Genomic DNA, 12794 nt, shown 5'->3' on the forward strand with positions numbered 1-12794 from the left:
CACGAAAATCAAATTTAATTTTAAATTTTAAGCCAGAATGAAAATTTCAAAGAAGCCACCAAATCAAACTACTACTGTAGGTAATTTGAACAAGTATCTTCAAGTACAGCATAATAGTTGAGAACTTGGCTTTGGAACCAAGTTAATTGCAGCTCTTCCTATTATTAGCTGTTACTCCTACCAGTTAATATCTGAGCTAAAATTTTCTCACTTGAAAAATGATATTCTTTCGTAATTGTTACAATGAGAAAATCAGAATATATGTGAAGTATTTAATACAAGGTTTAGTGCAAGGAAATATTCTATATATGGTAGTAATACCATTCTCATGATACATTTCACTTATAAAACTATTTTCCCTTCTCTCTAAAATTAAGTAGTTCTTAGAAATAAAACCTATCTTGAAAGTTGTTGCCTTTTTGTTTTTCCCCTTCTAAACTTATAGCTCCAGGACTAGTCATATACGTATTTTTTAAAAATTCCAGATCATGTGCTATTGATAAATGATCCCATTCACAAATTTGTAATTCTAATTATTTAAAAATTCATTGATAGCAATGTATATCAAAATAAATCTCTACAGACTCAACAGAATCAAAATCTCGGTCTTCTATGACAGTAATAGGTACTGAGGCAATTTACACTTATGATATTCCATAATATCTGATTTTCAACTCAAGAGAGGGAGGCAAGACACAAGTTAACAGTTTACACTAGTTTACAGGCTACTTCTAAATGTAGTCCTTACTAACGACCTCTTTTGCCCAGTTCATGGATCCTCAGAGTGTGACCGCTCACCTTTTTTCTTCTAGATAGCATGCCATATATACTTCTAATTTGCACTTATCAAAGAACATGCAATCAGTTCTTCACAAGACTATGAGCCTCTCTCAAAGGTGGGCACAATATCTTAAGTCCCTGGTATCTTCTCTAGGTTATGGAACTCATTTTCAGTGGATGATCACATGCTCCTGGAAATGGGCCCCTCCCCTAGCTATAAAAGATGAATCAAGAATCTAAACTAGTTAGTTTTATGGTGGGCCTTGACCTTCTTTTTTCTAACAAGATTAAGTAGGGGGTGGAGTGGGAGGGAGTAATGGGAGAGTATGGGAAAGATATTTTTCTCTCTGATAAAAGGCTGAGAGCTGCCCTTACCACCTTGTTTGGGATGTATGAAGATACCATATTTGGAGCTGTGGTAGTCATCTTGTGACCATGAGGCAATAGACACAGAACAGCAACGCTGAAGCTGATGGAACACAGAAAAAAACACTGAGTCACTGAATGAATCTGAGCACCTCCTATCACCAAAATTCTTATTAAGCTAAAAATAAATGTCCTTATGGCTGAAGTCAGTGTTAGGTTTTCTCTTACTTGCAGCCAAAAGCACCTCAGTTACTACATAACACTTCTTCCTCCAGAATTTCTTATTGGTTCATTATATCCATTGGTTCCTGTTCTGCTTGCCTGTTCTTCACCAAAATGCCTATAATGCTTTTGGACATAGCTATGCTTTAAAATTTTCTGTTACTTTTCTATTCAAAGTTCCCCAAATACCCATATCTAGGTACTACACAGACTAACATTTGAAAGCAAACAGTATATGTCAGTGAACGAAAGGAAAGACCTTTTTTTTTTTTTTTTGGACAACATAAAGCTCTATGCCATGTATCATTCATTGGTAATAAACTCTAAGTTAGTAGCAGAGTTCTGATGAACAAAATAAGATCTGTGTAGCCCTCCGGATTAATAGCAGAGAATAGATTAGCAGCACTGTTCCTCCTGATGCTGATTTTTTCCCATTTTCTCAACTTTCATGAGATCAAAGGAAGAAATGCTTCAGGTCTGTTTACAAAATGGCATGCTGTCTACATAAAACGGATCCCATAAATCACCTTAAGATCCAGTCAGTTTAATATAAAATGTTTTTAATTGTTTTTGAAAACATTTAAAAAACAATTTTTGAGCACTTTCAATAAAAAAAGAGAACTGAAATGCTACTGCAATATTCAACTACTGTAGTTTCAGCAGGTACAACAGACAACAAAACACTGGGGAAATCTTGAATTTTTGCACTAAATGAAAACATGAAACAGGGCTTGTTTTTGTCATTTATGGTGTAGTAAAACACATTATAGTACAAGACTGTTATATGAACCTCTGATGCACTGCACAAAAAAACACTTTCCTTCTTTTCAGTTCAAAAGTCAGTGCTTATTGCAATTATATGCAAAATTATTTACTTCATGAAGTCTTATCATGATAAACAGTATGCAAAATGTTTAAAACATCAAAACAATGAAAATAATCTGAGAAAAGAACATATTCAACAATAACTAAGCAGAATTAGTAAACATAAAAAAGCAAATAACTTGTGAATAACTATGCTTGTCTGGTTAACAATGAACCAGTTTCAGTACAGCCAAGAAAAAAAAAAAAAGTGGTTACAGGAATACCTAGTACTGTACAAGATAAGTCAATAACACTCATGCACATTTTGTGATCATGTATTAACATGGTGAAGCAAACTAAACTTAACTTTTCCTGCTGTAATATTCTCATGTAAGAGAATAAGAAATAGAAATATCTCATTGAGATTAATGCACATTGCTACATAAGACAATTTTATCTGTCACTTTGATGACATTTTGTCTTTTCATAATGAAACACATTTAAAAAGTTTAATCTGTGGACTGTATTGGTTGCATTTATCCTAAGAGATGTGCCTACCACAGGTTCAACAAATTTAGTGCAATATATGAACCCCAGAAAGTTTGCTGGACGAATTCAACCAAATTTAAAGTGTTTGCTGCAATACTGTACAAGGGGTTAAAAATCCTCCAGTCTTTATATTTTTATCAAAAAAGATTTCCATTATTTTTGTATTAGTAGGAAGTTAATAATGTAAACAAGGGATTAGAATGGCCTCAAAATCTCCTTTTCAGAGTATCTCATGTAGAAAGGCTCCCATCATTTGTTAAAAGAAATCACACAGTTTCCTTTGGGTATTGCATACTTTGGTGTGCAGTAGTGCTGTGTCTCAATGTACAGTGAAGAAATAACTAGCATCAAGAAAGAAAGTCTAACAGATCATTAAATCAAGATAACAGCAAACACACACAAATGCCAATAACTAGGACATATCAATATATAAACCTCTGAGCCAAACCTAGCACCATTTATTTATCAAAATGTTAATACCCTACTTTGCAAATTTATTGAAAAATGAAATCTTATTAAATTAAACCCTTCATCACATTTGTTAAATATTCATGGATTGTAGTCTTCTGATTGGCTTACTAATTAAGGTAAAGGAAAGCTTAGCTAGGCTCAAGGTAGCATAGAAATGGTTTAATGTTAGCTTTAAAAACTTAACGGCAATTTTTAAGTCTATTTGAAACTGATCTTGAAGCTCACTTAAATGGAGCTGTCAACTAATGAGAAGATTTGTGTCAGCATGAAATTCATAAATAATTATTCACAAAACAAAATGGGAGCCGCAGAGAGAAACATTTTAAAACAAATCCTGAGTGCTTCTTTTGCAATTGTGGTTATCACAATAAATAAAAATTAAGCATGTTATAAAATGCTCCTCTTCTTCAAGTACTATTGATATCCCCTTTGTTTTATCAGAGGTACAAAGATTTGTGACTTCAGACCTCAGGTGGTGAAATGTTTTCTGTTTAGTTTTTTATGTTCTCTCCTGCTTATTTGTCTTTCAAAGGGATTCCCATGATCAAATTGCATTTCTATATTCAGGAGCAGTGAAGGAGTCAGTCACTAAATCGAGGACTTATAATTAAAACCCTTCAAAATAAATCTTAAATAGAATTTTAATATGTGCATGCAGACATACTGTGATGAAACTAAGAAAATGCTTTTAGTTTCCTTCTAAATTCCCCTATCTCAACTACCAAATAATAAAACATAAAATATTCTTCTAACATGCTTTTATTTATTCTATTAAATTACAATGTTTGGAATTACGTACTTGTTTTGTTTGTGTGTGTGTGCACGTGCGGGCATGTCTCTGTGTAAGCTCCACGTTAAAATCAACATTTTAAAAGAAGACTAATGCAAGGTCACAAATATAAATGGCTACTAGTTTTTTCCTTTTAAATATTTTAGCGCAGCTTTTGCTTTCCTTACATTAATATTTAATTTTCCATTATCTTCTCCTATTTAAGCCCTTCGTTGCAGGTGCAAATGGTACTGAAGTCCCAGAAAGTCCTACAGAGATTTTTTTTTCATTCTACAGTAGCTCTATGCTTCAAGCCTAAATATTTATAATAACCTGAATATTATCCCTGTTTCAAGGAAGACCTTCTTGTCTACAGTTCACCTTAACTATGATTTCATATCTAAATGATAATGCCAACAACAAAAAATATCCTATACCTAAAATCAATGGTTTCCTCTAAAATCTGTGCAGATCAACCAATGAATTAAAATAAACTTATACAAAATAAAGATCTAGACTGCTCTCGTAAAAGCTGGTTATTCTTTTGCTTACTAGCAAACAATGTGATTAAATGGGGAACATTATAAAATTGAAAACCTAATATTTGTTTTTCTACAGCCTACTCTCTTCAGAAACTTGTTAAGAGCTGAGGCGAGTCTAACCATTTCCTACTGAAGAAGAAACCGCTTCTGCAGCAAACTCTTAAAATGTCACAATTAATAGTAAGTGTTTCTGCTGCGGGAGGCACTTCCATTAAGACAAATACAATACATATGTCTTTCGATACAGTGTGCTACATATTATAAAATACAATTTAACCCAACATTTCAACAGTAGGGTGGTCCTTGCTTTCTATCCATTCAAAACCTGATGAAGTCATAGAGCTCATGGATTCACTGCAAATTTGTTGAAATAATGGGTCATTCTTTAATTCTTCCAGTGTAGCTTCATCATCTTGTCCCTGCTGACGACCTGGATCAAACAGTAGATTTGGATCTAAAGCGTTCAAATCATTGATGCTGCCTGAGAGCTCAGAAGACAACCTGATGTCGCTAGAAAAATCAGATGCAGGATTAGTGAGATCAGATGCTACCTGACCTACCAGCTGCTGGTTGGTTTGCAAGCTGTCTCCACTCAACAGGTCTTTAACAGTGCTACTGAAATCTAATTGTTGCTCTCCAATTTCTGATTGTGCTTGATTATCGCCAGGAGAAAAACTGATCTGATCGGTGCTATTACTTTTGGTGAGGTAAGATGGTGCTTGGAATTCATAAATAGAAGTGCTGGAATCGATCATATTCTGCGGATTGGCACTAGGAAAGACAGTGGAAGTTTCCAAAATCTGAGTGAGATTCATCCGGGCTGTATAATTGGAGGGCAGGTTGTTCATGCCCAAACCTCTCACTGCATCATCATTGTCAGAATCAAGTTTACTCAACAAAACATTGGTTATTTTTTTACTGTTTGTTTGCTTCTGAAGAGCATTTGGGAAGGCTGTTTGCATCATGACTGTCAATGGAACCGACTGACTTCTTTGAGCTATGTTGTTGGCACATGCATCCGTGTGAACGTTTGTGAAAATATGAACTTCAGGGGTTACTGGACTTCCAAAGGGGGTCACATTAGATCGGGGGATATTAGATACTGGGTAGAGGGTGCTTCCACTAAGATTACGTTGGCGATGAACAGCAGGGCTCACGCTTCGGCACCGGAAGTTGCTGCTGGCCGAAGAGTTAGTTCCTTTATTATCAAGAGGGGCAGGGACCGCAAAGCCCTCCTGTTTGTTGGTGTTACTTACAGTGGCACCTTGATGCTGCACAGGAGAGACAGGAGTCAGACGACCAAAATGAGTGTCATGATGTCTGGATTGAGACTGGTAGGACTGTCCAGGCACAGCAAAAGCATGAGGTTTCCTGAAACGGTCTTCCACTAGTTCCTGATAGCTTGGGAGAATGCCATGGCCAGAAACGGATGAATTACCAACCCCACTATACCCATTATTCATCCATTCAAGCTTGGTTTTGTCGGGGTGTGTGGCCATGGGTCTCTGCATCGGTTTCACAGGACTACTTGAGACAATGCTGGCGTCATGATATGCCATACTGGAGCTTATTGGGGTAAATGCAAATGGATTCCTGCATTCCACGGGGCTGGGAGGGACACTGCTGCTGCAGTTAGAATGGGGAGTACCGATGGGTGTATGTCGGCTACTTCCTAAAGCACTATCCACGGGCGTGGTCTGGGCCAACCTGGAGCAAGGGCTCTCCCGTGACAGGCTCTGAGACCCAGCAACCACTTCAGATGTAGGGGTGGGGGTGGGGGTGGGGGTCGGGGTCGGGGTGGGGGTCGGGGTGGGGGTGGGGATCGGAGTGCCATTGCTACGGATGGGGTGATAGAAGTGGGTGCTGGGGGCGTGAGATGACGCTGGAGCGCCTGGAGTCACAGACTGACTCTGAAGGGTCATTCCCAAACAGTTACCGTAAGCATGGGAATTGTTCATTGACATCTGCTGCTCCATGAGTACCAGCTCCTCTACAATACTGTCCTGTGTAAGCTCCTCATCGAAAGGAAAGTAGCTTTCATTTGCTTGGGAAACAGAAGGCTCGAACTCCTTCAGTTCGGACTGTAGAGGTAACTGATCTGAAGACTGTGCTTGCATTTGACTCAAAGAAGATTCTTGTATCTGGCTGTGTAGTTGCTGGGAATACGTGTCCTGTGGCATTCCTTCTAATTCCCAAACAGACTTCTCTAAGTCATTGATATCAGAGTGCTCAGGAACTGTCATGACACTGATATCTTGCTGTTGTTCACAGCCGGCAGATAGAAACTCAGAATCCTTAGTGACCTGTTGCCATTCATTTGGATTAAAGCTGCCATGCGATTTTGAATCACTGTCCAAGAGAAAGACACTGCCTTCAAGCTTTACTTTTATATCTGGAGATGATGATGGTGTGGTTTGCTGTTCTGAAGCTAAATCACTGGTAACAAGAGCAGAGGAATTCACTTGCTGAGGATGACTTGCCACTACGTGTGAGTTAACATTTGTTGATACCTTGCTAGGAATCTGAGAACCTGCTGCTGAACTTTCCGTTTTCCCTGAATGTGGAACCTTTTGGTCCTTCTTAACACTGCCTGGTTTCTGACCTTCTGAGATAACTGCAGAAAGCTGTTCCACAATTGGTTTCTTTACAGGAGGCACCTGGGACTCTTGCAATGCAGAAGACAGCCGCTTTCTTGGACTTTTAGTGCATAATTTAGGGTCTTTATTTATTGAGTCACCATTAGATGGTGAGCTGGTGCTGGTGAAAGTTAAGTTCTGAGTGGCAACTGAGAGAGTGATAGTGCTTTGATTATTGCCTGTTGAAGTGCCTGGCAGAATTTCATTACAGCGATTTTTACATTTGGTCCTCTGGTCACAGACCTTAGTTGCTTTTATTTCATTAACACCTTCATTTGAAGGTTTTTGCACTACTCCCTCTGTATTACTTTTCTGCCCTGAGAGGGCACTAGGTGTTGTTTTGGGCACGTCAGCCCCATCAGAGTTCTCTTGGCACTGTAGAGGATGCTCATCTGATGACATCTCAGGTTCCATTTTGACTTCCACAGCAGATGGTCCCCCGGTGCTGCTGGTCCTGGATCCAGGAGACTGAAGTGAAACAACAGAACCATTCTTGATCTGTGGAATGGTCCTTGATTCTTCCGTTGTTGCTGCAGCACTGTTTACTGAGGCAGAATGTTTCAGAGGGGCACTACTGTTGCTGGGTGTGAGGGATATTGCTGTCATTTTCACCACATTTAGAGAACTCACGTGTGACGTGGGTACAACAGCGGTTTTGATGGGACTACTAGTAAAGAGGACAGTAGTTGGAGAGCGGATGGTGAGGGCACTGGTGTTGGCTGGTTTGGGTAAGATCTGAGGGTAGCGGTGCCGGGCAGAGCGATCCCCCCCAGGACTGGCTGGGACGTGCTGAGGAGTCTTTGGTGCCTGCTTCACAGACTGCATGTGCTGAGTGACCACCTGTACATTGAGGGGAAGAACTTTGCCGTCAGAAGAACTCATTGGACTTGGTGAAGTTACCAGTTGCCTGGTCCGTTGGACCTGTTAAAAAGGCGGAAAACAAAAATATCAGATGTAACAAGTCTAGAATATAAATAGCAATTCATATATTCATTAGTATTAAGGCATTTAATACATGTAATGCTAAAAACAAAAAAAAAGACAGTTCGTATGTTAGACAAGTTTTTAGACCAGATTCGATAGGATCAGACAAGTAAATACTATAATAAATGCAACACAGTGTAATACAGTTACCAAATACAATGATATGTAAGAAGAGTATTAAGACTTCAATGAAAAACTTCACATTTGTGATGAATACTTGCTAAAACAATGAATTTGAAGGAGGTTATAGGAGCAGAAATAAAATCTTGAAGAAACATGCAACTATAAAGGTATCTAACTGGAGTCTGTGGCAAGATGACTCACTCACAGGGGAGACTGTCTTATAAATGGATCTACCTTGGGCATTACTAATAAACCACTGTGGATAAGGTCTCAGATAAAACTACTGCCTTCCCCAGTTTGCTCTACAATGAATAGTGCAAGAGTATGGTTCCCAGGTATTCCATGTTTCAATAACATGATGATGACGATGATAAGGATAATGATAAGAACAGGAAAAACCACAAGATACTATATTTCCCTAATAACATCATAAATAACAACATAAAATACCATCTTGCTTTAGCATGATGCACTCTCATTTTATTTTTATTTTTTTATTTTTAAACATTAAAAAACAATTATTTATTTATTTTTGGCTGCTTTGGCTCTTTGTTGCTGCGTGTGGGCTTTTCTCTAGTTGCGGCGAGTGGGGGCTACTCTTCGTTGTGGTGCATGGGCTTCTCATTGCGGTGGCTTCTCTTGTTGTTCGGCATGGGCTCTAGGAGCACGGGCTTCAGTAGTTGTGGCATGCGGGCTCAACAGTTGTGGCTCACGGGCTCTAGAGCGCAGGCTCAGTAGTTGTGGTGCATGGGCCTAGTTGCTCTGTGGCATGTGGGATCTTCCCGGACCAGGGCTTGAACCCGTGTCCCCTGCACTGGCAGGCGGATTCTTAACCGTGGCGCCACTAGGAAAGCCCATGCACTCTCATTTTAAAAGCCTCTTCATCATAAACTCAGTTGTGTGAGACAGACAAGTAGACCATAACCTCTATTTGTTGATAAGGAAAGAGACTCAGAGTAGCTTAGAGACTTGACCAAGGTCCCACCACTGAGACAAGTCTATGTTAATGTACTACCAACACATATTACAATTTTGCTCCATCTGAATGTTAAAAAGGAAACAAATATAAACCAAAAAAAGTTTGCAATTTTGTCACCTTTGCTTGGCTAGAGATGAAACAACTCTGAAAATGACTCATCTCTTACATAAAGCTCTGACTGGTTATGTGCAAACTTGTATGTCTTGTAATTGCACTTCCGTTCCTTTTATAGCTCACGCTGTAATCAACAACGTATATCCTGAATAAAAGAACCGACTGAAGTGAAATCTGTGTGTGGTCACAAAATCAGTTTATAACTGAATCTACACCTATACTTGCCTCCTTCTTCTGTGCCACTTTTAACTAAACAACTGACTTCCCACAATCCCAGTAAGGCCAAATGCTATTTAATGATATTACCGGAATGGGACTAGGGACAGCTGCCACAACGATACCAATAGGCTGAGGAGAGAGGATTGCAGGATTTCCATTAGAAAGACTAGTCACTCCATTGGTTGTAGCGCCTTCTGATTTTTTTGCTGAGGATTCTCCTGGCAAAGGGGATTGTAGTTTCTGTTCTTGTTGTTTCTTTTGGATTTTCCGTTGCAATTGCTGTTTAGCGTCAATAGGAGATGGCAGAGTCTTCACTTGGGGCTGAAAGGAATTACTTTCAGCTGTAGGTATAAAAGCAGAAGGCTGGGTAATTCCTTTAATTCCTGAAAATAAACAGAAAGTAAAGCTAAAAGACTCCTCTTTATAGAAAGCGGTTACAACTCAATTTCTAAGACTATGTAGCCATTTACTGGACAAAGCAACCAAACCCAGCAAATTTTAACTCACAGTTTCTTTATGAAGCATAAATATTACACTTCCAGTTTATAAACATTTGTCAATACGGTTTTAACTGACACCTTAAAAAACGGTTCAACTTGGGTGACAGCTGTAGTTATATCTGCAATAATAGATGAAGATTTTGAAAAGAGTAGTAGCTATGTCACTAATGTGCAAAAGCTAAGATAAATGCCAAGAGAGCATGTTTTACATATTATCAGTAGATGTCAGAAAAATCTTCCTTCCCCTTTCTCTAATTAAGAAATTCATGCATTTTCATGATTTTAATACTCAGTCCACAAGGGGTACTCAATAAATATTTGCTGAAACCATCCATATCTTAGAAAAAAATTGTACGGGGAAAACAAGTCTTTAATTCTACATGAATTTCATGAAAACAGGTAATACAATTTTAACCGCTTTAATTAATTAATTAATTACTCCAGTATGACCTACGAGAAACTAAGCAGAGCTTCTTAATAAGACTGAGGTTAAGATATTCTAAAAAAGGGTCACTGAGAAAGCTTTTTAAAGTAGTAGTAAGATCAACACTGAGGAAAAGGAATGATAAAATAAGCAAGGGATAAATTTTAAGAAAACTTGATTATGTAATACAACTAATTTTTCAAAAGCTCATTTCACATTTAGGGAGTGGCATTAAGATCATTAGATAGTGAGCAGGGGTCAGTAGAAACAGTGGAGAGAGGCAAAGGGAGGACACCCCTGTCCTGCTGGCACATCCTGACCTTCCCTTCCCCAGCCGTTTCTGCTTTTCATCTTGTCAACAGCAACAGCTTCGTGAGTGGGAGGCGGGAAGGAGAGAAAGGGACTGTAAACTCTAACCTACACACTCACTGCTCAACAATCCCACATGTTCTGACCGCCCTTCTATCACCTAAGTACTATTCTTTCTCCTCAAATCCAACTCGAATTGCGCTGCTCCCATCCAGTCCGCAGCCTCGGCTCTGGCTGCTCAGCACCTGAACCCGAGGGCCTGTGCCAACCGCTCAAGCTCGCTGTCTCATGCCTCCTGCTAGGGTTTCTGGACAGGCATGAGTTCCAAGCAGCTGCTTACAAAGGACGTCTGTAATACAACCTGTTCTTAATATGGAGACGATATTTACAAAAAACCAAGTGCACCTTCAAAGGAAGAAGATTCATCACTACCAAAGATATTTTTAAAAGTGGCAATGGGGCTTCCCTGGTGGTGCAGTGGTTAGGAATCTCCCTGCCAATGCAGGGGACACGGGTTCAAGCCCTGGTCCGGGAAGATCTCACATGCTGCGGAGCAGCTAAGCCGTGTGCCACAACTACTGAGCCTGAGCTCTAGAGCCTGTGAGCGGCAACTGCTGAGCCCAGGTGCCACAACTACTGAAGCCCGTGCACCTAGAGCCCACGCTCCACAACAAGAGAAGCCACCGCAATGAGGAGCCTGTGCACCACAACGAAGAGAAAGACGCTTGCTGCAACCAGAGAAAGCCTGCATGCAGCAGCGAAGACCCACTGCAGCCAAAAATAAATTAAAAAAAAAAAGTGGCAGTGGCTGCGAACGAAATTTCAGAAGATTGTTAAAAAAACAGTCAGCCTCCCGAGCTACTTTCAAAAAGTGAAAATGCCTACTTATATATGTGATTTTTAGTATTTTGGTTTAAAAAATATACCTTTCTTCACACTTAGCCTTAAAAATCCATTCATTCAACATTTCTTTCAGTGAGACTATGTGAATAATGTGGGAAATAAGAAGATAGAGATGTCTCTGTTTCTTTACCCCATGATACCTCCTAAGTCCTCAACTTGTGGACGTACTCTTCTGGGTGTCAGTAGGGGTAGCAGAAAGAGAACACAGAAAGCTGAAGGGCCCATATCTTTTAGAACCTCATTTTGCCAGAAGCTAGGAAGACAGTCTGGTGTAAAGGAGTAACCTGGGTTTTGGAGAAGGACAAACCAGGATTCAAATTCTGGCTAATTCCACTACTTATTTGACTATGGACAAATTACTTAACCTCCCTGAATCTGTTTCCCGATCTGTAAAATGGGAATAAATAACCCCTACCTTACAGGACCGCTGGGAGAATAAATGAGGTAACAGATGTGAGCTATCTAGCTAGATAAGGCTGCCTAAGCACTCTTCTGCCCCTGTGTAACTACATAACTATACAGATTAGAGCCATCCATTTTATATCGAGACAGGAAAAACTATGAGGAGGCTCTTGTAAAAAGCTATTTTGCTGATATTTATGGTCCTCAATTGACAATAAAATGAGAGAACAGAACAATCTCTCTCACACACATACTGCAAATGCTTAAAGCTTCTGATAAATTTAAACAGAGAAAAAAGATTCCTTATTAAAATAATGAAGTTAAGATAGAAAAGTAAAGTCATTTAAGAGTATAATTATAATTATAATTCTGGCTGTGATAAATCTACTGTTTCATATTAATAAATTTTTTATAGAAGTTATAATTTCCTAGAGTAATAAAAAAATGTATTCACTCTTTTTTTAGGTTTATAAAGTATGACTGAAATGAGACATTTTAAAAATTTCATTAAAATAGATACTTTACACAGCTATTAATTTAGGAGGGAATTATTATTCCAACGATACTGTCAGTCCTAATACTGTTAATTCTTAAGTTGCTATCTGAATAAAAATACTCATCTGAATGCATATTAAAAAAATCACTCTTGCTATTTCATAGTAATGCTTCACATGGTTTATTTTTTGTGAGACTAAGGT

At 38.8% G+C, this 12794-nt stretch overlaps 1 protein-coding gene across 1 annotated transcript in view; it reads right to left on the minus strand.

The window, feature by feature from the left end:
• Positions 1 to 1940: 1940 nt before the first annotated feature.
• RFX7 (regulatory factor X7) overlaps positions 1941 to 12794 on the minus strand; it is a gene marked incomplete at its 5' end in the record, with an annotated part of 149997 nt that continues 139143 nt past the window's right edge. The window contains 2 exons of the mRNA XM_082647706.1: positions 1941 to 8060; positions 9646 to 9941. Coding sequence (XP_082503832.1) covers positions 4776 to 8060; positions 9646 to 9941 — 3581 coding nt within the window. The 3' untranslated portion in view covers positions 1941 to 4775. The remainder of the gene's footprint in view (positions 8061 to 9645; positions 9942 to 12794) is intronic.

This window comes from Grampus griseus (assembly GCF_964374135.1).
Source record: "Grampus griseus genome assembly, chromosome: 2".
Lineage (NCBI taxonomy): Eukaryota > Metazoa > Chordata > Mammalia > Artiodactyla > Delphinidae > Grampus > Grampus griseus.